Consider the following 27,561-nt stretch of genomic DNA (forward strand, 5'->3'; position numbering starts at 1 on the left):
TCTCCAGAGAGAACTGGGGAAGCCTCCTGTTTGACACTTTGGAGTGACGGCTGAGTGAAGACAATGCTAAGCTAGAGTACATATCGTGAAAGGTGAGCACACCTACATATCATGAAGAAAAGAGGAGACAGATTTGCATAGCAACTGCAATTTACGAATAATATTATAATTTAAGAAGAAACAGAATACATCCCCCCACAGTGGGAAAGGCTGTGACCAGGAGAGCTGTGTGGCTGCTCAGCCTTCTGTCCAGGGGCTAACTGTTGACAGGCAGCATCAAGGGCTCCTGCTCTCCCTTCTTACAGATCTTCATCTTCCAACTGGATTTGGACTGGACAACTCTTCAAATAGAGGCTGCCTTCAGATAGAGGACTGTCCTCTTTAAAGGAGGACACATAGCTAACCTAAGCTAGAAGGATCAGGGGTCTGACTATATGTTCAGGGGTCATTCAGCCCCACCCATGTCATGGCTTGTGCAGATTGGAAGTACATGTGTCACTTTGATTCCTACAGAGTGAGTTAAGGGCATGCTTTGCAATGTGGAAACATTTAAAATGCTGTTCTTCCTGCCCTGAAATATGTTACCAGAAATTAAGGTTAAAAAACAAAGCCACGTTGGCCTTCTGCGAGAAAAGTTCCAAAAGCCATATACAGTAATACCTTTATTAGGCCAACTCAAAGATCACCCCCAAAATGTGCAAGCTTTCAAAACCTCCAGATCTCTTCATCAGGCATGATGCTACAAAAAACAGGTTGGTGGGCTGGGGGAGGCTGGCTGGTTGTTATAGTCAGGGGGCTTTTCTACATGAGGCTTTTAACGCGCTACTTTACCGAGGCTTCTGCTTCCAGATTCTTTGTGGGATTAAGATTAGCTCCTTTACGTGTGTGTTTTTTTCCAGGGGTTTTATGTCTCTGCCTTTCTATATGCTCCATTACACAACCACTAGGTGGCACCATGGTATAGTGGAATTCCACAACTACATCAGGCTCTCATGCCACCATATCCTGCTCGTGGCATTCTGAAGAGGCATCTAGTTGGCCACTGGGACAGGAACAGGGTGCTGAACCAAATCAGCTTTTGGTCTGATCCCACAGGGCTCCTGTGCTGTGCTGGGACTAAGCCCCATTGAACTCTGACTGACTTCTAAGTAAACATGGATAAGATGGCACTGTCAGAGAACCAAATGGAATAACTGGTAACCTATGGACAGGATGGATCACAGTCTTGATAACCACGGCCAGTTTGCACAGGCGAGGGCGCACATCTGTCCCAGGGTGTTTGCAAGCAGCCCTCGTTGTGCGGGGGGCAGAACCCACGGGCTATGTCCATTTATCTTGCACACTGTTCAAAGGAAGAGCCCACCCTTTCACAGCAGCATCATGTTTTAAATACCAGCACAAAGAATAATGGACAGGGTACAGACCAACACATGATTAGATAGGCGGCAGGTATGAACAGCATCCCACAGCTTCCTGGGAAAGGCTCAGAACCCCTACCAGGAAGTCCCTTGTATCTACATACAAAATGTGGCCTAAAGACAACCATCGTGGGCCTTATAGGCAACCTGGTGCCCTTCAGACATTGTGGACTACAACTTCCAGAATCCTTGACCACTGGCCATGTTGACTGGAGCTTCAGGGAGTTGTAACCCAAAACAGATGGAGGGCACTTTGGGCAGTATCCAATACTGCCGCTGTACTCCCCCCATTTCTGTTGCATGAATGGGACCCACTGCTTGCACAACAAGCCCTTCCGAAAGTAATCCTGGAAACGAGCGGAAACACTCTTTTCCAGAACAGGACAGGTCAGCAGAGCTCCCTTCTGAAAGCTCCACTGACCCACCGCATTCCAGAAACTAGAGTTTTGCTTGTTTCTGATCACTGCAGGATCTTCTAGCTTCCCATTGCACTAGCAGTGGGACCCACTGGCTGGAAACTGCCCGAGGTTGGCTACCCCTGGTCTACACTGACTGGCAGCAGCTCTCCAGGGTTTCAGACAGGAGTTTTCCAGCCCTAACCGGAGTTGCCAGAATTCAAGCCTGGGCTCTTCTGTGTGAAAAGCATATGCTGTACCACTAAACTGCGGGTCTCCAACCTTTTTGGGCCTGTGGGCACATTTGGCATTTGGAAAAGCACCCTGGACACCACCACAAATTGTGTGTATGCTACTCGCTCTGGCTTCACACTCTGGCTTTTCTCTCTCTTTCCTTCTCTAGCTCTGGCTCCTCTTTTTCCTTCTCTCTCTCTGGCCTTTCTTTCTTTCTTTCTCTCTCTCTCTCTGCCTGCCCGCCTTCTCTCTCTCTTTCCCTCTCTGGTCTTTCTTTTCTTTCTCTCCCCACCCCCAACCCTGTTTCTCTCTCTCTCCCCCTTGCTTCTCTCTCCCCATCCCCATGCAAATGAATGGTGCAATTTCTCCATTCATTTGCATGGGGCAAGAAAAAGCCCCCCTGCTGAAAACTGGCTGGAGTGGGTGAAGTCCACCCCCCACCAAGGACCCTATTGCCTCGAGAGTCCTTGGTGGTGGTGTGTGCATGTGTGGATTTTGCTCTCCTCCATCCAGTTTTCAGCAGGGAGGCACTTTTTCCCTCCCTATGTAAGTTAATGGAGCAATTCCTCCATTAACTTACACACGGACGGAAAAAGCCCCCCTGCCAATAATCAGCTAGAGGGAATGAAGTCCCTCCTCTGGCAAGGACTCTGCTGCTTTGAGGGTCATTCGTGGGGGGTGCACTGCCCCCTCAGCCACTTTTTGGCAAGGAGGACATCCTCCCTGCCCCATAAAAGTGAATGAAGGAATTGCTCCTTTCACCTGCAGACTGGGAAAATAGCTTGGTGGGCACCTTAGCCTGGTCTTGTGGGCACAGTGGCACCCGCGGGTGTCGCACTGGAGACCCCTGCACTAAACTATAGCTCCTCCCCAGAATCATACCCATAGTAGACCAACAAGCCAGACGTCAACACCACCACCCTTCATTTTAACTATTGGGGAGAGATCCCTGTGCCAACCAGCTCAGAACTCAGGGGGCAGAATTTTACATGGGAAGAGTAAGCATGGGACCCCTGTCACAAGTTATAGCCCACTGCCTTCCGTTTATATCAGGATCTGAACACTTTACAACCCATCAAGCCCCAGAGACTTCCTGAACCTCTCTTTTGGGTTGTCTGCCCCAAAAATGCAAAAGCAGGCTGGGGTGGCAAACATCTGGCATGCGACAATCAATGGATGATGGGCTGCATTCAGCTTGATGGATCACAAGTTATGGAGGTCTGATGGATAAGCTGCTTGCCCTAGTTTTAGTACTGACAGTGGGGCTTAATTAAGCATAGCGTTCCCTGGTCAGAACTGCTCAGTGTTAAACATTCAGGATCAATGATTGCAAATTTAGAATGGCAACAGTGAGTATGTTCGCTAAAAGTTGACAAGGATTAGGGGTCAAACACCTCCATCCTAAATGCACTTATTCTGCCCTTAGGGGCCATGGCTTTGAACGGAACTCAGACCTGGTCTACATATGCAGCAGAATGAGATAGTAGAATGGACTGAACCACTTCATACTGCAGGTGGGGAAAACTGCATTTATGAATACTTCCCTGTATTTGAAACACACACACACCATCCTTGAAAGTAGAACATTAGCACAGTGGGCAGAAGGATGGGAATAGAATCTTTCTCACTGATGTGTCAGTCATGGACAAATACTAGAGAAATATTCAAAGATGGCATCCTCCTCTTCAGTCTGAAGTGGTACAACCCGGTCTACCAACTACTTCCTTGCAATGCATTTTAGGATTGGGTTGAAGGCTGCATGAAGACTTTCCCCACCAAACAGCAACAAAGAGTCCAAGCGAGTCAGACAAAGACATTAGTGGCACACACTATGCTGTAACGGAAGCTCTCCAATGAAGTCTTACAACAGATGGCACAAGATTGCTTAAGGAGTACACATAATTTTGGAACCAGTTAGTTGTGTGTTTTTGTTTTTTTGGAGAGAGGGGACTCTTTCTTCACAGGTGTTGACTAAGCCACTTGAAATAGCTGTCCCTGGTGTGAAGTCCTGCAGCAAAATTAGTCGGCCAAACGGTGAAGATCATGCAGCCATGAAAACAGTCTTCAAAGTGATCGACGGTCACCTCCACCCCAGCTTTCTCTAGCCGCTTGGCATACATGAGCCCGTCATCTCTCAGCACGTCAATCTCGCACGTCAAGATGTAAGTCTTCGGCTGCAGGTGGAAAACCTCTTTCTCAGCTAGCAAGGGGGCAGCGCGAACGTCTAGCAATGAAGGCATATCCTCGATGATTTCTGCCTTGCCTGTGGGGTGCGTGATAGGTCTGTAGGTCTTCCTAAACCTCGAGGGCAGGAGGAAAGTCCAGTCCAGCCGTTCTCGGAAGGAACTGGCCTGGCTCACGTCGAGGGACGTGTGATTGTTGATCACCATGGAGTGCGCAAAATCATAGTTTCCATCAAAATAGTCGATCCAGAACTTCACCATGACAAAACGGGGCAGGACAGGCGTGACTTCGTTCTGTTGGTACGAGGGAGTATTGAAATCAAACGGCTGGAGGACTGGATAAATCAGTGCCTGCAGTTTAAATCGGTTGGTGACATTCTCCTCTTGACTCATCTGCAGACGGAAGAAGGCAGACAACAGGGCACAATTCAGAAGTTTGTACAGTACAAATATGCCCATGTGTAAAACAAAGAGTAATCGGGATACGTTTGTTTCATTTTCTCGACTCGCCCTCCATCCCGAAAGCATTAGGCTCTGTTTCAGTTATGTCCACCCTCACAACAGAGTGGCGCTGTTGAGATGGACCACAAGTGGACTCAACTGCTTCTTGTAAAGTGTCGGGAATGTCAACAGCACTTCACTGTTATGCAAGCGAAGCTCATGTATGTTTACGCTGAAGTCCGTCTCACTGTACTCAAGCTAAGGATTTTGGGGATTGCAGCTACGAGGGTACTCTTACCTACTCTTATCTCAGTTATCTAGAGAGGGAACCTACTCTTATCTCAGTTATCCTCAAGGAGAGTTTGGCTTCTTACTCAGCCTGCTCCACAGTGAGAAACACTCCCTAAGGTGTGTCACTCTTGACAAGAACAGATCAGTGTCAAGCCTTTGCAGTGGTTTGATGGAGGCTTCAGTGCTTGGGAATAATCCCAATGCTTGGTGGCAGGGAGGAGCACAGGCATATGGGGAACTAGGGTAACCATATGTCCTAACATACAGTTCTCTGTTGGAAGGGCAACCAGTCCAAGTCTGGTTTAAAGGCAGAAATCCATTTGAAGGCCCCTTAGAGGACAGTTTGAAGGCATCCTCTATTTTAAGGGTGGGGAACCTCTTTCAGCCCAAGGGCAAATGTCAATTTTGGAGAAGATCTTGGGGGGCCACCTTCCAGTGGTGGGCAGGGCCAAAGGCAGAAGGGGTGGAGCCAAAATACAAAACAACAACAACAACAACAACAGACCATTGTATCTTAAAGCACATTGCCAGTAACTAAGCCTTAGGAGATTCATTTCAATCTTTTAGAATGGGGGAAAACTGCACAAAAGCCAGGAAAACAAACGATTGGTGGTGGAGGAAAAGGGGGTGGGGCCATGGGGAGGGTGTGCAGCTAGCTGGGGAACCCCAGCGGGCCAGACTGGGACCCCACAATGGCTGGATTTGGCCCATGGGCCTGAGGTTCCCCACCCTAGTCCAAGCCTTCCTTAAAGATAAAGAAACATCAGAAGACCGCACTGGGGACCTGAAGTTCCCATCAACAGTGAGCACCTGGACAGCAGACTCAGCAGGCACAGAAGTTACCTGGTGATAGTCCTTCCCCGCTAGGGCAAGATGCAGTGTGTTTGTATTTAAATCAAAATATTACTTCCAAGTATCCGTCTATACCTATAAATTAGCATATGCAAACCTGTGTCCTCTCCTTTGGCAATGCATAAATCAATGGCCAACTGATGCGGAAGTCCAGTTACTGGCCCACTCAAGGCGCAGTGGGTGGAGCGGGACCATCTAAATTGCAACCCTTCCATATCAAATAAAAGCCCAGCGGATGTGAAGCAGCTTCTTCATTCAAGAAGTCATCTTCTGATTTTGAGCACTTTACTGTTTCTTTATTGCTACTAGTCTTGATGGCTATGTGCTACCTCCAGTACCAGAACCAGTGAGCCCATGTACACCAGTTGCTGGGGAACATGGGTGGGAGGGCACTGTTGCACTCACACCCTGCTTGTGGGTTCCCAGTTGACAGCTGATTGGCCACTGGGTGAAGAGAATGCTGGACTAGATGGACCCTTGGTCTGATCCAGCATGGCTCTTCTTATGTTCTTATTTTTAAACACGTTTATACCCCACCAATCCCATAATGATTGGCCCTGAAGGTGGCTCACTATCTGATGACCATATGAGCACTAGCCAAACCCGGTGCTGGTGATACCATGATCCCACCTCTCCATATAATGCTTAGCCTTCCTGTCAGAGTTGGGAGTGGGGAGCTGATTGGCTACTACTTTGAAAAAGAGAAAGGAAGAACCTATGGGAGATGTTGGCTAGTGCACTGCAGAGAGAAAGTTCACAGCCCTGACAAAACTAAACGAAAGAGGTGGTGGAAAGATAATGAAATGACGGAGAGTAAAAATAGCCTTGTTAGCATTTGCCACTTCTTAGACTGTCATTTCAAAACAAAACAAAAACAGTAAGAAAACTCCTGCACTTCAATGCTTCCTTGAGAGTCCCAACAATATCAGGATCTCCCTCCTGCCACAACCTCTGAAGGTACATCTATGCTACCCATTTAAACTGCTTTCAAGCCTAATACAGTGCAGGCTTCCAAAGAAAGAAACCTGGGAACTATAGTTCTGTGAAGGGAAGAGCAAAGAGTTTTCAGCCCCTAAACCAGGAGCGGTCAACCTCTTTCACCTTGAGGGCTGAATGCAGTTTCAGAGAAGTTCTTGGGGGCTGCATTCCAGTGGTGGGTGGAGCAAAGGGGTGGAAGCAAAATACTACAAATACCAGCATATCTTTGCTTAAAGCTCTTCCTGCCAGTAGCTAAGCCTTCAGAGAGGCATTTTAGCCTTTCAGAATGGGGAAAAAACGGCACAAAAGCTGGGAAAGTGCCAAAAAATAGCCGGTTGGTGAGAAGAGGGTGGGGCCAGGGAAAGGGGCATGGCCATCTGGATTGCGACCCCAGGTGGGCAGGATTTGACCCACGGGCTTGAGGCTCAACACCCTGCCCTAAAAAAAAGAGGATAACTTCTGGTTTAAATTTGTCGTGATGTGCCCCAAGTAACAGACTGCAGTTCTTGTGCAAAAGTTTACTGCTCAAAAAGGATTGTAAATAATCGATCGAGCTATGCTTACTATTGGGGAGTCCATAATCCTATTGTTTTGCTGGGCAGAGGCCAGAACAGGGAAGCTGCCCTATATCAGGGCCAGATGTTTGCCCATCAAGCCCAGTATTATCCACTCTGCTTGGCAGAGGCTCTTCAAACTCTCAGACAGATGTTGTCCCGCCCATCACCTGCTACCTGATCCTTTCAACGGGAGATGCCAGGGACTGAACCTGGGGCATTCTCCAGGCAAAGCATGTATGTTCTACCCCTGAGCTATGGGCTCAGCCTGCTCTGCATGGTTTAGGATGGATCCATACACATGCTGCTTGTACCCCCACCAGTAGAGGCTGGTGGCTCTGATTTCAGCAGGGCTATGAATCCATTCTGGGTTTCAGTCAGAACCAGCCAGAATGCTAAAGGAGCGATCCAAGTCGCTGAATCTAGTTTGGGGGTGGGGTTCAGCACCTTGGATAGCTCCTTCAGAGTTCCAGCTGGTTCTGACTGAATGGATTCGAAGCCCCACCGAAACTGGAGCCGCAAGCCTCCGCTGACCCCCCTACGGTTCTCACCTCTTGGCACACGGCAGCAGCTAAGTTCCCTCCTGCACTGTCACCGGAGATTGCGACTCTGTTGGGATCAACTGAGTATTGAGCCAGGACCTCGGGGAGCATGAAGTGCTTTGCAGCATGAAGGACGTCGTGGAACTGCACAGGGAAATGGAAGTCCGGCACCAGCCTGTACCTGGAAGAGAAGCCACCCCATGTTTTGAGCAATGGTGGGGATGCAACGCCAGCATTCCACCAAGCTGGGACAGAGGAAGGTGCTCCACACCTTGGGCAGCTCCTTTGGAGTTCTGACTGTAACCTGGAGCAGATTGACCACCCCACGGACACTGGAGCCACCAGTCTCCACTGGCTCTTTAGATGGCCGTGCACTTGACTTCACTTAGGAAGCGCACAACCAACATTTCTCTTCCCCCCTCCAGCTGCCATTCTGTGCTTTACAACTGCTTCAGCATTTCTGACCTGTTAGAACAACAGCAACAACAAAACTGTTTGCCGGCAGTTTTGCACATGTGGCATTTTGCATTTTCAGCTCACATAAGTCATGGCACCATCTTGACCACAGGAATAAAATGGAATTTGCTTCTGCCACTCTGCTGCCCTCATCCCCTGCCGCTCTCCGGGTGGTGCTTTGGGGGACACCCGGCTCTGAATTTTGGCCCCAAGGCCCAGTCCTAGCTGCACGCCTCCAGATGCTGTTGGGCTTCAACTCCCATCAGCCCCAGCCAGCACAGCCAGGGATAATGGGAGTTGTATTCCAACATCAGGAGGGCCTTAGGTTCCCTGCCCCTGGTCTAAAGCTTAGGAGGATTCCCTGTAGCTCTCTCCGAATGCCCAGACTGAAAGAGAGAGAACACAGAGAGAAGAGAAAGCACAGGAGAAAGGAGGATTCTGGTAAGCTAAACCCTGTTCCCCCTAGATCTGAGCACTGATAGGAGCAGTCCGGGGGAAGCAAAGGAGAGAAAATACCTACCTACAACAAACAAACAGAGAAGGAATTTGGCTTATAAAACTCCCAGCATTCCTGACTATTGGCTATGGTAGGTGGGGCTGATGAGGGTTGAAGTCCAAACCATCTGGAGCACCCCAGCTTGAGGAAAGCTGCATTATTGTAACCTTCTCTGGAGTCACAGACTTCACATTTAAGATATTAAAAAACAGGTAAACCGATTACCTATTATTGGGTCAACTTTTGCGGTTGCCAAAAGGACTTCTTATCTGATCAGACTGAGCTGAATACGGAGGAATCCGTCTGCAGGTTTGATGGGGCTTTCCCAACTTCAGGTCCCTAGATGTTGCTGGACTATAAATCCCATCACTCTCAACCACTGGCCATGCTGGTTGGGGAATGTGGGAGCTGTAGTCCAACAACATCTGGGGTTCCAAGGTTGGGAAAAGCTTCCCGAGAGCTTACAAATTTCTATATCAATGCTGTTCTGATAAAAGCTCTCCTGTTTGTTTGGACGCTGCAGTCCTGAAGACCCCCACCCACCCAGTGGCTATAAATAACAACAACAAATCAACCATGGTGCATCATGTCCAGTTTAGCCCAGTTTAGCCCCCGTTCATAGTCATCATCATTTGTTCTTTTTTGACACAGGGAAACAATAGAGAAAGGTTGAATTCTATATAAAAAGTTTGTCTTTCAAAGCCACTAGATGGCGTTGCCTTCATGGAGCAGAATGAAGCTGAAATGTGAATGCTTTCCATCCACCCTGATGGAAAGATAAAAAAGTACCTCACATGCACACTGATCACTTCCTCTTAAGACATTAAGGGCACAATCCTATGCATGTTTAGACAGAAAAAGATTCTACAACTCCCAGCGTTCCCCAGCCAGCCATACGGGCTGGGGAATGCTGGGAGTTGTAGGACCTTATTCTGTCTAAACATGCATAGGATTGCGTCCTTAACATGATAACCTTGGACTGGTCCTTTCTGAAGAATGTGCTACTGTGCCAGAAAAGGAATACTACTACCAGGTCTGTTTACGGTTTTGGGACCAGGATACCTGAGAGAATGCCTCCTCCCATATAAATCTTCCCAACTGCCGTGATCGTCAACAGAGGCTCTCCTGGTTGTCCCACATCCTGGAGTTGTCCATCTGGCAACATCTAGGAAAAGGGCCTTTTCTGTGGTGGCACCCACTCCCCCCAGAAATAAAACATGTGAGGACCCTGTTATAGTTTAAGCACATGCTTATTTCATTCACCTCGGCATTTTTTGGATTTCTGACACCTGTGCTTTGATTTTTAACTCATGGCCTGCTGATTATGCTGCATAGCTGATTGCTTTAGTTATAATGTATATTTATACTTTTGTTAGTGTATGACACCTAGATAGATTATACACAGGCAGTACAGAAATATTTTAAAGCAAACAAATAAATAAAAATTCTCCTTAGTTAGCTGTTTTCTCATTCCTCTGAAGGTATGTATGTGTGTGTGTGTGTGTGTGTGTGTATATATATATATATATATATTTATTTAAGGTTTACATACCACCCTTCAGCAAAGCTACCACTGCCACTCCCATTTACATAAAAGACCAAACCTGATCAGGTGGTCATTTAGAATCAGGAACATTTTTAAAAATCTAAAATGGTGCCCCTGTGGGGTTCCAAGGCTTCAGGATTTCAAAACTTGCTGTGGTTTCAGTTTTCACAATTTAGGGTACAATTCTATGCATGTTTAGACAGAAAAAGACCTACAACTATGCTGGCTGGGGCATGCTGGGAGTTGTAGGACTCTTTTCTGTCTAAACATGCATAGGATTGCACCCTTACTAGCTTTCCATGGAAAAATGAGATCTCTTTCTTTCCCCTCTCTCTCCCTACCAGGCTTTGGCTCCTGGGTCTTATATGGTACCCCTGCCCTAAATCATTAGCATTTATGAGTAGTAGCATTATGTAGCAACTGTTTTCTCCTCTTTCCTTCCTAACCACAAAGCTTTCTAAACAATTAAAATCAAGTTATAATCCAAGACACCCCCATGGCTTTATTATTGTCCACAATCTACTCACTCAATCGAGACAATTACAGCATCCAGTGATTCCGCCATGGTCAAGCAGAGATTATTGTAGTAACTTCCTCCTGGAAATAGACAGGACCAGTGATGAGAAAAGCAGCCAACATTAAGGACACATGCAGTCCGATAAATTTCATCAGGTCTCAGACCTTAATGCCCATTTTCATCCAAATGTGGAAGAAAAGCGAAATCCAGTCAATTTACTGCAGGGGTGGGCAACTTGTCACCCTCCAGATGTTTTGGACTACCACTAGGGATCTACGGATTTTGTAAAATCTGTTCCGTCTGAGTTTCGCAAATTGTCAGGTGCCTTTCATTCTGTCACCTGTTCATTGGTGGAATTGGATTTTTTCCAATTTCCCAAATTCGCACTTGCGCAAATTCGCACTTGTGAACCCCCCGCAAAATGCGCATTTTCATTTTTTTAATGTATTTTTCTACAACTAAATTGGCATAAAATTCCAGAAAGTAAAAAAATCGGTCTGCAAGTCAGGTATCCACGTGACTCAGGAAAAGCTGGTCCAGTGTGGAATCTGCAGGTCGGATTCACAGAAATTTGAACTTATTTGATTCCATTGCGGATTTCTCCGACATCCCTACCTACAACTCCCATCAGCCTTGTTTAGCATAGCGAATGGTGAGGGATGATGGGAGTTGTAGGCATGAGTGCCATTGTTTATGTAGCCAAAACAGTACCATCCATGCACAAGATGGAGGTACCAGTAGTCTTGCGGGAACTCTAAAGTTTGCAGAAGTACCAAAAATCTTTAGGGAAAGAAACCTGAGATAGGGGAACTCTGAAAAACACTTCAAGCAGGACAGGGTGTGCTCAGTGGCCACAGAATGTGTGTTGTGGTGGAAAAATGGGGATGGTGAATGGAACAGAGTACCCTGGAGTGGGGCTTGGTTGTCTGACTGGAATGGTGAGCAGGAACACTTGACGCTGCAACATTTTGTTTCAGGTCCCTCTTGTATAAGTCTAGGGCAACCTTCCCCAACCTGCTGCCCTCCAGATGTGTTGGACTAAAACTCCCATCATCCCTATAAATCCCACTGGCTAGGGATGAAGGGATTTGCAGTTCAACACATCTGGTAGGTGCCATGTTGGGGAAGACTGATTTAGATTATAATTCTTTAAAGGATTCTGGAAATATATCGGTGACTTAAGGCTTGTTCACATGCAAGTGTCCCTAACCTGTGCCTGAAACATAAAATCATGCATGGTGTAGAGAAAAGTGGAGAGAGAACTTTTTCACCCTCTGCTATGCCAGTAGAGCTTGGGATCACCCAAGTAAACAGATCAGCAGTCTATTCAGGACAGACGAAGAGCGGACTTCCTTGCACAAATGCATCATCAACTTACAGAATTGGTGGCCTCGAGTTGTGTGGATGTTTGCTGGCTTGGATGGTTGGCTTTTAAAAGGGGATTAAACAAATTCATGGCAAATAATTCTGCCAGCAACTAGATGGGCCTTTGATTCGATACACTGGGGCTATTCTTTTGTGAACCTGCTGATCATAAACAGGGCCTGCAGCAATTTCTGTTGCCAGTGGTACTTCTTCTAGCTGCCAGCATCATGAGAGTCGCTGCTGACAGATCTGTCATAATTCACATGCCATTTCTCTAGACAAGTCTGCTTGCAAGGATACTCCAGACTGTGTGCGTGTATTAGAATTGGACTAGGTGAACTACAGGGCCAGCACTACCATTAGGCAGAATGAGGCAGTCACCACAGGTGGCAGATGCTGGGAGGCAGCACTGAGGTGTTGGAGGAGAGAGCTATGTGCCACATAGCCTGCCATGTGCTCCCTTAACTACCCTGTGGCCTTCAGGTACAGTGGAGGAAGCTGTGCCATTGTCAGCGTTGAAGACAGATTCAACTGCCTGCCCAGTTCTCTTCTGTAGATGGAATGTGAGGGGGTGCCATCTTGTTCTTTACTTCAGGCAGCAAAAACTCTTGGGCCATCCCTAGCGAACTACTTTTACCGCTCTTCAGGGGATGGGGACTGTTACATATTCTACAGGGGTACTGTGGGTTAGTTATTGTTTTGAAGCTTGGCAGCTGGGAGTAGCAGCAGCGGGTGGAGCTTCTGCTAGGTTCTGCATGTGATAAATAAAGGACAGTTGTGTTTGAGGCCTGCTGAGTCTTACAGTCATTCCCTCTACCTATACAACAGGGACTTTATTGCAAGGCTGGGCAGACTTCAGGCTTGGAGGGAATCTACTTTGTGTTTTTTTTTACTAGAACCTCAAGCCCACCAATCAGAGCCCAGGTGCAAAATGGTGCAGGAAGACGTATGCTCTGAATGAAAGAACATGGTGCATCTGAAGACTTGCTCAGTCCAGGAATTGGTGATCAGTTCCAGAACCAAGCTCTCAAATCCTTTCACACAAAAATCCACTCCTGGTTTTCTCCCAAGCATTCTTTTTCAGCAATCTAAATTAAGGGGGATTTTTACAAGTTGTTGCTAGACAATCGGAAGTCAGAAACTTTTGCCAATCTACTGCAAATCGTCAAGAGATCTACCAGTAGATGCCAATCCACCTGGTGCCCACCCCTGCTTTGGTGAAATTATTGTAACTTAGCCGAGATTGCAAGATAGGGACATGGAAAGATGAGAGTAAAAAAGAAAATCCACCATCGGAGGCTGGTGATTTCAATGCTAATGGGGCAATGAATCTGCCCCGGGTTTCAGTCAGAACTCTAAAGGAGGTATCCAAGTTGTGGAAGCACTTTGGATAGATCCTTTACAGTTCTGACTGAAACCCGGAGAGGATTCACCGCCCCACTGACATTGGAGCCACCAGCCTCCACTGAAAACCACGGTAGCTCTCAGGACATGTACTTGCACTAGCCAGGGCCCATCCTCCTCCGTGGATGTACACCACACTGCGCTTCAGTGTCTTCTCCTTTTCTGCAGAAGGTTCATACAGTCTGACCTCCACACCATCAAACTGAGTGTCTGTTATCTTCACGCGATCTGAGGACTGTGGATTATTTAGCATCTCAAAGCTGCCAATGACAAAGTTCAGAACTCGCAGGTGATGGCCGAGTCCCAGGGAATGAGCCAGGTTGCACTAGAAAAAGGCAAAAGCGAAAGAGGAAAAGGGTTTGAAAGGAAGTAAACACACCCATGCAAACATTAACTGCGTTGTTTGCATTAGAATATGCAATGACTTCTGCGTCTTTCTGCTTGTTTTAAAGAGCCCTTTCCAAGCTGGTGGCCTTGAGATGGGTTAGACTGCAACTCAGAAGAACATAAGAAGAGCCATGCTGGATCAGATACATTCCGTCTGATTGTTGGAATCAGAATGTTTTAGAACCGGAATTTTGTTGTACTTGCGCAAATGCACAGTAGCGTTTGCGCATTAGTGCAAACGCCCGCAAAAGTGAAAAAGCAGTCCACGGAATCTGCATGACTTGGAAAAAGTCACTCCGCTGTGGAATCTGCAGATTGGAATCATAGAGATCTGAACTCATTTGAATCCACCATGGATTTCTCCAACAACCGTAACTGGAGGCAGCATATAGCCATCAGGACCACTAGCCATTGATAGCCTTATCCTCCTTGAATTTGTCTAATCCCCTTTTAAAGCCATCCAAATTGGTGACCATCACTACAGGTTGTGGTAGCAAATTCCATAGTCTATGTGCTGTGTGAAGAAGTCCTTCCTTTGAGCTGTCCTGAATCTCCCACCAATCTGCTTCATGGGATGACCCCTTTGGGGTCTAGTATTATGAGGGAGGAAAACATTTCCCTATCTACTTTCTCCACACCAATGGCTATGATGGTGGGGGTGATGGGACTTGTAATCCAATGTATCTCAAGAGCACTAGGTTGGGGAAGGCTGAAGTAACAAGATCTCAGGTTACATATTATTCAGCAAAAACTCTTGTTCCATGCTTATTGGATGCTACAATGTCGGGTTTGTCTAAATCAGCTAATTGCTAGAGGTGTAATACAGCTAATGCTTCTTTCAGCCATGTGTTTTGGCAATGCCCAATACTTGCGTCTTTCTGGGAGGAGGTTATTATATGGATAAACTTGGTAATGGAACTAGAGATGTCGAAGAAATCCATAACTGAATCAAATGAGTTCAGATTTCTATGAATCTGACTCGTAGATTCTGCAGCAGACCGTCTTTTCCCAAGTTGCACTGTTTCCGTGGACTTGCAGATTTCTTTTAAAATGCAAACAGAGGGAGCAATCCTATGGCTGCTAGACAACAGCTAGATGGCCACAGGATATGCCGTTTTCTGGGAACTGACCTTGGAACTCGTGCTGGGGGTGTTCCAGGGCTGGGGGCATCCTGGGCTAGGACAGCGTAGCTGCCTGTACAACACATCCTATGTGACGTACAGCAGCCACCCTCCCTGTGGCGCGGGGCTGGGGGCGTTCTGGGGCAGGGACAGTGTAGCTGCCTGTATGACATATCCTATGTGTCGTACAGCAGCCTCCCTCCCTGCTCCATGCTCCTGCGGCTAGACAGCTGAAAGCGGCTGTCTAGCCGAAAAAGCAGGGCAGGAGGAGCGCAGAGGTAATGATCCCCTCCATGCTTCTCTTGCCCTGTTTTGGATAGGCGGTCACCTCTGAGTTTGGAGGCAGCTGCCTATCTAGATAGGATTGCGCCCTTAGTTGCAGAAAGATATGTAAAATAGAAAAACACTGGCCAAAAATATGCATTTCCCCCATAGGCATGAAAATGAGCACAGGGGGGAGGGAGAATTTGCGTGTGGGGGGATTTGCGCATTTTCGCAAGTGCAAGTTTGCGCAAATGTGAATTTCTGGAAATTCGGAAAAAATCCCAATTCTGCCGATGAGTGGATGACGGAATGAAAGGCACCTGACAATCCACAAAACTGCATCACAAAACGCAGATGGAACGAATTTTACAAAATCCATACAACCATAATTGGAACACTTCAATATTTACTGACGTACATGTCCTCTTAAATCATCTACCCGCTTCCTGGAAGTTAACGCATGGTCAACGCAAATGGATTCTCCATGCCCTTTTGATAGCTAAAAGATTGATATTACAACATTGGAAAGATAAACGCTCACCTCCTATAATGCAATGGATTCAGGACCTAACAACACTTTCAACATATGAACAGGTGATATATAGACACCACTTGTGAATTGACACCTATATGGATATTTGGTCTGCTTTTGTTGAAGTTTATGCATAACTCTTAGAAAGCTGTATTTTCATACACACACACACACGCACATTTCATATGCATGCATTGAAAATAATATATTCAAATTTATGTAGCTACATTTTTTTCTTTTCCTCTTTTCTGTTTTGTTGAAATTTCACAATAAAATTATTTTTTAAAAACAGGCTTGCAAGAGTTAAAAAGCTAAGCTGAAACTCACTGGTGTGTGTTATGCTTTTATTTCCTCTATCATTCTTCATTTTTGTCTTGCCCTATCATAAGATGAAGTTACAACATAACGTAAACGCCTCTAAAATTTACCACATATACTGAATATTAACAGTAGTTTCTCCTAGGGAAGAACACAAAGTGACAGAGCTTAAAGATATTAAAAAATGTAATTACATGTCTCCATGTTGTGAAAAGGTTCACATGATGTTTTCTGTAGCTGAAGCCCAACTGTTCAGGGCATAGCTACAGAGGCCAGTTGAAAGGTTGTCAACTCTCCTCTCCCAGGACTTGAAATGTGGATGCTTGAAACATCCACAATGTGGATGTTTGTGCTGCAGTGACCAAACTGATGGAATGCAAGTTCTGAGACTGACCACATGTCAGAGTGTCTGAAAGATTTTTTTAAAAAAAGGAAGGCACACTGAAGGGGAGCGGGGAGGAACCTTTAGCAGATATTTTGTAATGGATCTGAGGAATAGCAACTAAGAGCGCAATCCTATCTAGATAGGCGGCCGCCTCTGAACTCAGAGACGACCGCCTATCCAAAGCAAGGCAGGAGAAGCAAAGGGGGGATTGTCCTCTCCACGCCTCTCCTGCCCTGCTTTTTTGGCTAGACAGCCGTTTTTGACTGTCTAGCCGTGGGGGAGCTGAGCAGGAGAGGAGGCTGCTGTACGACATGTAGGAGGTGTGTCGTACGGGCAGAGCTGCTCTCCCTGCCCTGGAACGCCCCCCACCACGCCCCTTTTCAGCCACTCCGTGCTCCTCTTCCGAGCGCAGAGGGCAGGGCTTCTCCGCGCTGCCTCCAAGGCAGCGTGGATGTGGGGGTAGGTCACTTCCCAGAAAACAGCATACCCTATGGCTGTCTAGCTGCTGTCTAGCGGCCATAGGATTGCTCCCTAATGGTTGCAAAACAATTACACTGTCAAAAAGCACCACTCCGACCATAATTAATAGTCTTGACAAAAGCCTGGTCATGTTCAAGCCACAAGCCTATCAAATCATGGTGTGTGTTTTTAAAGCAACACATGATAGGTACAGCAGCCAAATGCGACTCTTCTATCCTAGGGCCAACTCACACAAATGCTTTTGGCCTCTTTGAGGGCACAATCCTATGCATGTTTAGACAGAATGCTACAATTCCCAGCATTCTCCAGGCAGCCATGATGGCTGGGGAATGCTGGGAGCTGTAGGAATGTTTTCTCTCTAAACACACATAGGATTGTGCCCTGAATCTGGTTAACTCAAGGTCAACACAGAAGAAATGTGGCAAAGGGGCTGTTTGAATGCTCTGTTAAGGCCCCATAGCTGATTTGGTAGCAGCAACCAAAATTAATAGCAACACATTGTTAGAATTCCAGTGCTCCATGCTGGAAAGTGGTTAAAGGTGTGGCATATAAAACAGAAACAACTAGGATTGCTATCTGTGCATAGATAACTAGGGAGAAAGTGTCAGTGGACTCTGTGGGACTTGCTTCTGAATAAAAATGCATACAACTGGGGTGCAAAATTAAACTAGGAATGTTTGTCTGCAAGCCACTTTTATGTCTCTGTGTGAAGAAACCTACTTTTTGTCCAATGTACATATTATCCATATAACACAATGGCTGCATTCAGAAGTAACACTAAACTTGGTTTCTTGTTATGAGAACACACTTCAGGCCTGAGAACATCCCTCTCCTTCTCCAGTACAACCACAAAGAGGAAATCCAAAGCTTTCACTTTCCTTTTCAAGTTCACCACAGTTTAGTGGTTAACCACATCCAAGCCCTAAACTGTGGTTAAACTTAAATATAGTTTACTGAAACAAGTCAACAGCATAAGCCACAGTCTGAAGAGGGCTTGTTTCCCTAAACCAGGGTACACAACCTTTTTGGCCCTGAGGGCCACATCTGGTGTTAGCAGGGGAAGCATATGCGTGCACACACAGAGATGGAGGGGGGCACGAATGCATACACCAACATGCAACACGCACACACTGGGGAAGAGGCACACACTACCTTGAGCATCTTGGAGAAAAAGGCAGGCCATAAATGTAGTAAATAAAATAAATTTAGAAGATTTTAGAAGAGAGCCTCAGCTGCTGGGTGGTATAGAAATGAAATAAATAATAATTTCCCCCCAGCACCACAAGATTAGAATTGTGTGTTATCACAGCCTCTGTTGTTTGACCCACAAACCTTCAGACTGATGTGTGAAAGGGCAGATTTATCATATGATGAGAGCAACATTTCTTGCTTATGGGTGGGGAAAAAAAAAGCTTTGCGCAACTTGTGTGCTGGGTTGACAGCTTAGGCAGAACTGGGCAATTTGTGTGCTCAAACAAACCACAAGGGGAAATGTACTGGGACAAATGGTAGCAAGCTGAAAATACATTCAGAAATAGGGGAAAGTTCAATGGCCACATTTCAAGAAACATAAAACCAGCCTGTGCTGTTCAAAGTCAGCAGGCAGCAGGAGTTCAACTTTACAGAAGTATCAATTGTTGGCAATGTGTGCTACATGAAAGAGCAATGCAGCACAGTAGCCGCCTACCAATTACATCCTGTACATGTCTGTGCAAAAGTAAGTCCCATTGAGTTCAATGAGGCTTACTCCCAAGTAGGCGGGCGTAGGATCGCACCCTTTAAAGTATTTTTAAAGCTAATATTATACATTAGATCATAAGAGACCTTCAGTCAAAACCTCTGTGGTTCCTGTCTTGAGCTGAAGACAGCTGCCCTGAAAATCTTGACTGCAGAGTTTATTTGAAAGGTATTGGTCAATTTCCCTTCTCAGAGAACTACTGGGAAGGAAATATATGCGTTTGTTTCTTGTCTATTGCTTCTTTTGAGCCATTTGTAGCCTTTCTTTCCCAATTAAAACCATTTTCAATGCAGGGGTACCATTTCATTCATTCATTTTCTACATGCGCCCTACTACTGAGCGAAGGTCCCTCACAACCATAGAATGGTCCATTTCTATACCGCCCCATAACCGAAGCTCTCTGGGTGGTTTACAAAGATTAAAAATCATAAAAAATACATTATACAAAGTGTAAAACCATTTGCAGGCAAACATATTAACAAACAGCACAGGCATGGACAACAAAAACAATTTCAAACCACTGGCAATAAGACAAAACCAAGGCCTGATCAAAACCTCATCATATGTTGCCAAATGCCTGAGACAAGAGAAAGGTCTTAACCTGGCGCCGAAAAGATAACAGTTGGAGCCAGGCAGGCCTCATCGGGGAGATCATTCCATAATTGAGGGGCCACCACTGAGAAGGCCCTCTCCCTTGTTGCTGTCCTCTGAGCTTTCCTTGGAGGATGCACCTGGAAGAGGGCCTTAAATGAACGTAGTGTACGGGTAGGTTCATGTTGGGAGAGATGCTCTGTCAGATACTGCAGTCCCAGGCCCTGTAAGACTTTATAGGTTAAAACCAGCACCTTGTATCAAACTCGGAAACATACACATTTGGGAGAAGGAGGGTGATGCTCTCCTTTCTCTATCTTCCCTACACCCAGGAGTTTCAGGCTACATTTCTAAGGAGAACCTGTAATTCCAGTGAACAAGTAATAACTGGGTGGCCAGTTATTATCCTACCAGAACCAACTGTATGTAGAGCAATTTTATGGCGCTTGGTTCAAAGCACTTTGCATAGCTTTAATTCTTGTAACAACCCTGCACGGTAAGCCAGTATTTATATCCCTACAGTAAGGGATATTAATACTGCGGGCAAGATAATGTGGCTTATATTCACATACATCCTGGCCCTTTGCATATTTACTGAGAGGTAAGCCCTACTGAAGCCAATGGATATTACTCCTGTTGTGAGGGACCTTCGCTCAGTAGTAGGGCGCATGTAGAAAAGTCCCAGGGTCAGTCTTTGGCATCTTCACTTAAAAGATCTCAGAGAGGAGATGATGAGAAAGATCTTGGCCTGACAGCGGCTGTCAGTCACAGCAGCCAATACAGAGCTAGATGGCCAAATTATCTGACAGCATCACACGGTAATAACTGGTCCTCCCAAATGAGATGCTTAAGCCCAGTTTTCCCGAACATGGTGCCTTCCAGAGCTGTTGGACTGCAACTCCCATCATTCCCAGCCAGACATGCACAACTGAAGCACAAGACCGCTGGAGGGCACCATGTGGGGTGAGGCTGCTTTACCCCATGCAGGCATTCTAAGTACGTGTAATCTCTATACACAAGGAGGGGGAACACAGACCAACTTCACCTCCTCCTCTGGCATTCTCGCCACCCTCCAGCTGTGTACGGTGACTGCTTGCAGTGAAGAGTTAATTAGGGGAAATCAGGTTTCTAAATTGCATGAGGAGGCCTTCTACTGCAGACAGTCACCCTCTATATGTGGGGGGCATCGGGAATGGCAAAAAGGGTGGGAGCAGAGTTAGTGCACTCATTGCCACTCCTGCTCTCCGCTTGTAGAGGTCACATGCACTTAGAACATCTGCATAGGGCTATACGTGAGTCCCAAAGTGTGCGTAAGGTTGCAACCCTAGCAAATTTGGGGGCCAAGGTGAGAGTTTAATCAGTAAATTCCTGACTCACAGCTCATCAGCATAGCTACAGTTAGGGATGTCTGTGTTTCGGGGATTGTCAGGCATCCTTCGTTCCGTCATCTGCTTATTGATGGAATCAGATTTCGTTCTCCTTGCGCTAATTCACATTGGCGCTAATCTGTGCTTGCACACTTGTGCAAATGTGCTAATCTGCATTAGTTAATGCAAATTAGAACTAATGCATATTACCTAACACATAATCCCCCCCCCCCCCCAGGGTGCATGACTTGGGAAAAGCCAGTCCGCTACTTAAACCCGAGGATCAAATTCATAGAAATTTGAACTTATTTGAATCCATTGCGGATTTTTCCGACATCCCTAGCTGCAATATTACACCAGCTGACATGCCATAATGAACAGGACTCCTTCTAGAGTTGTAGGGGAAAGCAGGTGGTCGAACCCTGGGGGGAGGGATGCCATTTTCTCTGCAAATAAAAACTCCCTGTCATGCCCCCTCCAGAGGACTCCTCTTTGGAAGATGACTGGGAGCCTCCCGCGAGCCAAGCATCACAGAGGAGCTGCCTGAGTCTGGGGACACTGAGGTAGTTCAGGGGAATCCTGGGCCCTCAAGAGAGACATCCATTGGCCCTACACCTCATGACATAGTTAGCCCCTCTCTCAGAGGCTGATGCTGAGTGGCCACCTAGCCCCAGGGAGTGCCAGTGTCTAAAAATCAGGGCTCAGTCAGCTGCCAGACACAGAACTGCCACCTGAGGATTAGGGGCCCCTCATGAGGAAAGGTGTACTTGTGGACAAGGCCCTACATGTGAGTAGATCTTTCCTCAAGTGGCACAGATGGCCTGCAGCTGTGCTCCAGGCGAGGCTCTGAAGGCTCCAGCTTAAAAGCCTGTAGTTCCAGACAGTTTTGTTTCAGTTTTTGAGTGAATATCTGGGTAGATAAGCCTTGAGGCTGGGACCTGAAGTGGTTGCCTACTCCAGCCCTGAAGAGAACAGAAGGGACTCAATTTGTTTCTCAACTTTATCTGGCTTAATGTGTTGAAAAAAGAGGTACTGTCATTGGGCCAAAGTGCCAATTGTACCAAGACAAAAACAAAACAAAACCCAAGCAAATCCCTTAAGCGGGTCATTGTATCTAAAGAAGCCAATAAACACTGCTTCCTGATCAGAAATGAAGGGTGTTGGAGCTAACTCATGTCTGTACAGCCTCCCTTTATACTTGTATATGTTGGTAGGGTCACCAGTCTCACTAAACTGGCCCAACAGGGTTATCATTTTCCCTTCCTAAGGCAGTGTCCAAACCAGACATGATGTTTGTCACTACCAGTACAGTAAGACTCATTGTTTTCAATGGAACTTACTCCCAGGTTAGCATCTATAGGATGGCAGCCTAAGTCGTATTGTTTAGCTGCTTTTTCTTAAACAAACAGCTGGTGTGGGGACCCCAGAGCTGGACTGGGACCATGGCATAGGAGGGAAAGAGACTTTCCCCCCACTGGTGCAACACAATCCCAATTGCCCCCTCCCTGCACTTGCTATGGCCCTTAGGAAGCTAAGGAGGGAGAGTAAACCATCACCATATGATGTTACCTAGCAATCTTGGAAATCTACATTTTTTGAATGGACTAATAACTTTTACTGCCCCACCTGCTCAGGCATGAACCCCCCGCCCCCCAATATAGACACACACCAGTGTAAGGCCGGGTCTACACATGCATTCACATACCACATAGGTGGCAGAACGTCGAGGGAATAGCATGGACTTCATCAGACTTCAGACCTGGGATGCTGTTTTTCAATGTTCCTTCATGTCAAAAACAAAACAAAACACTCCCTGCAAGGAACAACTAGCAAGTCAGGGTATAAGCCTAAGCCTTCTTCCTGCTGTGCTGGTTTTCTATATTCAGGGAGCTTTTAACATAGGGGATTATTCAAAATTGTGATCCTCACCAGCTGTCTGAAGTGGGGCAGTCTGTTCTACCCCCTCATAAATTCACAGCTGTGGGGTAATTTGTGGTAGAACAAAAGCCTGAAACAAACAAACAAGAACAATTCTCTTTTTCAGTTTACAAAACCTAAACTAACCTCCTTGCCTGATCACCCAGAATAAGTTTTTGTTCACTACAGGTGAGTTGGAAAATGGCAATATACAGACATGATATCTAGGCCAAGTATATATTTTGTAGGGCAACCTACAGAAGAAGTGGTGAATACCTGGGCTGTTTTGGGGTTTCTCTAAGGAGTTTTTGGTACTTCTACAAACCTTGTGGTTCTCCCAGATCTGCTGACACCCTCCTTTTGTGCACAGATGATGCTGTGCAGATCCTACAAAAGGATCAACACTCCGTCTTGAACTTTGGAAACAGAGGGAACGATTGCCAGTAATACTGCCATGATAGGCAGCATACCTCTGAGTACTGAATGCTGAGGACAAATTACAGGAGAAGGCCATCTCCTTCAATGCCACACTTGTAAGTGCCTAAAGCAGGGATAGGGCATGTTGATGGACTGCAACTCCCATCATCCCTCACCGCAGGCTATGCTGGCTAGGGCTGATGGAAGTTGCAGTCGAACAACAACAGAGAGCTTCAGCCAACGGGCAGCATAGAAATGTAATAAACATCTGGAGGGCTACATTTTCTCCACCCCTGGCCTAAAGGTATCTGAATGGTTACTGGAGACAGAATGCTAGATTAGACAGGGAGACTGTCTTCTGATCCAGTAAGTCCATTCTGTTCTTACCTAGCAGTTTCCAGTGCTTCTTGTTTGGTACTAAGACTGGTCCTAGGCCAAATGATGCCACAGGATAGGGTGTCTTTGCCTAGTGGCCCAGGCAAGGAGGCACACGCTAGAGCAGTTCAATTTTTAAGTAACGTTCTACAGCTAGGGCTTCTAGGTGCCACGGGCTAGAATGACCTGGAGGTCAGGTCAAATGGTTCCTGAGGCTAGGGCATCTTTGCCCCCCTCCTCTCTTTTTCAGCTTCTGAGTAACTTATTTTTTACTTGCATAACTGTAGCCTGTTCCATGACCTTGATGCACGATTTTCATGCATGATTTATCCCATCACAGAAGATGTTGCATCTGCACAATCTGTACTGATTCATATGAACTCTTTGCTTTATTTTTCAGCTGTTGAGAGGGATAGTCAAGTCAACAGACTGAGCATCCCCAAACCCAGTGCCCCCCAAGCCTGGCACCTCAGGTGGTTGGCCTGGGTCGCCTGCTCATAAATCCATCCCTGTTTCAATACTTTTAGGGATGACTCTTCTCCTGGGATACCCTTTCACTCACCACAGAAAGGCAGTTCAGGAAACAATTCCACATTTCGGGTTCACAGTCCAGTTCTATCCCTTCACCAATTTTCAAGGGGAACAGGAAAGATGCGGAACAGACTGCACTCTGATTTTTGTCTTAAATATCATTGGCTATTACAGTCAGTGGCACCATCAGGGAAGGACTTTGGGACAGTGGTCCACGGCCCTTCTCAACAGGATGAACGGGAGGGCTCCCAAAAGCAGCAGGGCTGCCTTATCGCATTTTGAAGTGAAGTAAGAGGGCTGCAGTGGCTTAGTGGTTAAGACACTGAACTGCAGACTGGAAGGTCGGCAGGACAGCAGTTCGAGACCCGAGTGCTGCGTGACGGAGTGAGCTCCTGTCTTCAGTCCCAGCTTCTGCCAACCTAGCAGTTCAAAAGCAAGAAATTGCAAGTAGATAAATAGGTACCGCCTCGGCGGGAAAGGTAACAGCGTTCCGTGCACCTCGGTGTTCAGTCATGCCGGCCACATGACCATGGAAGCGTCTTCGGACAGCGCTGGCTCTTTGGCTTAGAAACGGGGATGAGCACCGTACCCTAGAGTCGGACACGACTGGTTGGGGACACCTTTACCTTTACCTTTTAATACCACTAAGGGCACCTCCCCTGGGTTAAGACAATTATGTCCAGGGAATCTTAGGACACAATCCTATGCATGCTTTGGCTGAAAAAAAGTCCTACAATTCCCAGCATGCCCTAGTCTGCAGTGCTGGCTGGGGCATGCTGGGAGTTGTAGAACTTTTTTCTGTCTAAATATGCATAGGATTGCACCCTTAGGGTGCTTCCAAACTGCTGGCTCCAAGCACTATAAATCAAAATGCATTGACCCAGTTCACATGTAATCGGGGCAAATCATGGGTTAATTAACCCAAGATTTGCTGGGTTGTGTGCCACCAGCATTCTGAATATGAAACTTCCAATTCACTGGTCCTCTGTAATGTCCAAACCAAGACATCAACCCAAACAACCCAAAGTTAACCTACAATTAGTTGTTAGGTTTGGGCTGACCAGAGGTTGCACATTAAAAATGGCGGTGGCACATGTCACAGCAAATCATAGGTTAATTAACCCATAATCTGCTGCTGTTATGTGCGAACGGGGCCATTGTATTCACTCTTTTTTTTCCTGAACAGATTTTTTTCTGTGGAAAGGAAACAGATGGAAGAAGTGGTGAGAAGAAACCGGAGAGTTACAAATGAAAGACAATGATGGCTGGACCACCACCACTCCAGTTGTGTAAAACTCTGCGAATGAGGCTGGGTGATTGCATGACAAAAGCACTGTCTGGAAGCACCCTAAAGTTACTTAACTGTACCACCAATCACAGTGGTTTTCAAAACGTCTACCTTGATTGAATCCTTTTCACATCAGAATGCCTGCTGAGGAGGCCCTCTGTCTTCCAGAGGATTTTGGAAGCATCCTAGGAAATACATGAATTTCATGTGAGACAATGGCCAGGCCTCACCATCACCCCATGGGAACCGACAGCGTAACGCAGGCAACACTCCTTGGCTTTTAGGGGGCACAGTGGAGAAAGCCGCCTTTCAAAGAAGCTTGTCTGCCATCATTGATTCTCTTGCTGAAGAATCCTTGCTGAGTTTCCAAGGAACCCCAGCATTACCTGGAGCAGAATTAAAAAACTACCATAATATCGGAGTGAAAGCTGATGTGCATTTTAAGGGAATTGTTTGTTTTTTCAAGCTTTACATGCTGCTGCCTGACACATCCGCTTTTAAGGAGGCCAGGAAGGAAGCAAAATATATTTGTTACCCATAAAGCAGTTTTATGGTTTTGTCTTGAATTATTGTGTCTGTTGACCACCAGGAAGCCTAGAAAAAGCAGTACATAAATATTTCACATACATAAAGAGCAATGCAGCATCCAAAGCAAGGCCTCAATCCTGTACCACCTACTTAGGAGTAAGCCCCATTGACCTCCATAGGGCTTACTTCCAAGCAAGCGTGTATAGGATTGCACCGCAAGCCTGGAGGAAAATGGAAAAACATGAACTGGATGACAAAGATCCTACAGGCGGCCTAAAAAATCCTTTTCAATAAAATACAAACAAATCAATACAGACACTGCCTTCAGCGTGCTCAACTTAACAAGGCAACATGGAAAGTCACATTCACAAAAGACCTTGGAGTTATGAATGGTCATTCTCCCCATATACACACACATCAAGAGGGCATTTCTAACCAATATCTATTCTGGAGGAATTACTGAGCCCTTATCTTAATTATCACTTCAGGGCAGCGTCTCTAAGGGTGCAATCCTATGCATGTTTAGACAGAAAAGTCCTACAACTCCCAGCATTCCCCTGGGAGTTGTAGGACTTTTTGTCTAAACATGCATAGGATTGCACCCTAAAGTACTTTCTCCGACTCCTGTGCCGCAGCTGATTACAAAGCGAGAGAGGGCCAGGGCGGGGCAGAGAGATAACGCTGCTAAGGCAAAAGGGAGAAAGCGTCGCCGAGGCTGGCTGGCTGTTTCAAGGGTTGAGCGGCTCAGATCCTCCTCCTTAGGCGCTCTCCGTGCAAAGGCGGCGAGGCTTTCGGAGAAGGACGCGCCCTCCGCTTGGATGGATGCGTCGAAGACGCAATGCAAAAAGGGAGGAAAGCAATACCGGGAAAAGCCCATTTCAGTGCGCGGTCTCCAACCGATGCCCACCCTTGTGCGGGCTTCTCACGGCGGCATCCGGCCGGCCGCCGTGCGAGCGGAGGGGCCCGACTAGGTAGGCCTTTGATGCGATCGGGGTGGGGGGGTGGGGAGGCTCTCTTCTTAGGTTCTCACGAGACGCCTCCAAAACAGCGGGCGCCCACCGCCTTCCCCAAGATGCGCGCCGCCCACGCATCCCCGCCGAGCGCAGCAGCACGAGAGCCAAAACCGGCGCGCACGACCAGCCTGTCCCTGAGCCAGGAGGGCGAGGAACTGAAACAAGAACCGAGGGGCGTTTGCGCAGGGCGGCCGCCGCGCCGGCTAAACCGGAGCGAGGCACTCGGTGGCTGATTCCCCGCGGGCGAGACCGTTCGCCCATCGCGGGTCGGCCAGGCGGCTGCCGCGACCTTCCCGGGGAGAGAGGAGGCGAGGGCGGGAAGGACGGCGCTGCCGAGGGACCCGCGGCTGCCGCTGCCTCGCTTACCGTTTGCTGCGCGACCCTGAAAGACGCATCCAGCAGCATGAGCCGCCACGGCTCCGAGACGGTGCTGGGCAAAGGCAGGTAGACGTAATAGGCTGTCAGCGCCAGCAGCCCGGCGAGCAAGACGGCGGCGGACTTCATGCTGGGGGAGGAGGAGGAAGATGCCGCCGCCGCCGCCGCCGCCGCCGCCCGGAGCGTCACCTTCCTCGCCCTTCCTCCGTGCAGCGCGGCTGGGCTGGGCGCTGGCGGCGCTTGAACGGGGCGACTTGTCTGC

General features: G+C 47.1%; 1 protein-coding gene across 1 annotated transcript; it reads right to left on the reverse strand.

Annotated features, from left to right (window-relative positions):
- Window positions 1-135: 135 nt before the first annotated feature.
- On the reverse strand, window positions 136-27,561 carry NCEH1 (neutral cholesterol ester hydrolase 1). Its single transcript, XM_084847497.1, has 5 exons — window positions 27,291-27,561; window positions 13,766-13,997; window positions 10,914-10,983; window positions 7,898-8,069; window positions 136-4,623 (listed from the first exon to the last, which is right to left on the reverse strand). Exons 1-5 carry the CDS (start codon window positions 27,426-27,428, stop codon window positions 4,006-4,008), a joined length of 1,230 nt encoding a protein of 409 aa, XP_084703623.1. The 5' UTR covers window positions 27,429-27,561; the 3' UTR covers window positions 136-4,005.

Source organism: Heloderma suspectum, chromosome 3, assembly GCF_057233095.1.
Source record: "Heloderma suspectum isolate Gila_16-S chromosome 3, 16-S_ref, whole genome shotgun sequence".
Taxonomy (NCBI): Eukaryota; Metazoa; Chordata; class Lepidosauria; order Squamata; family Helodermatidae; genus Heloderma; species Heloderma suspectum.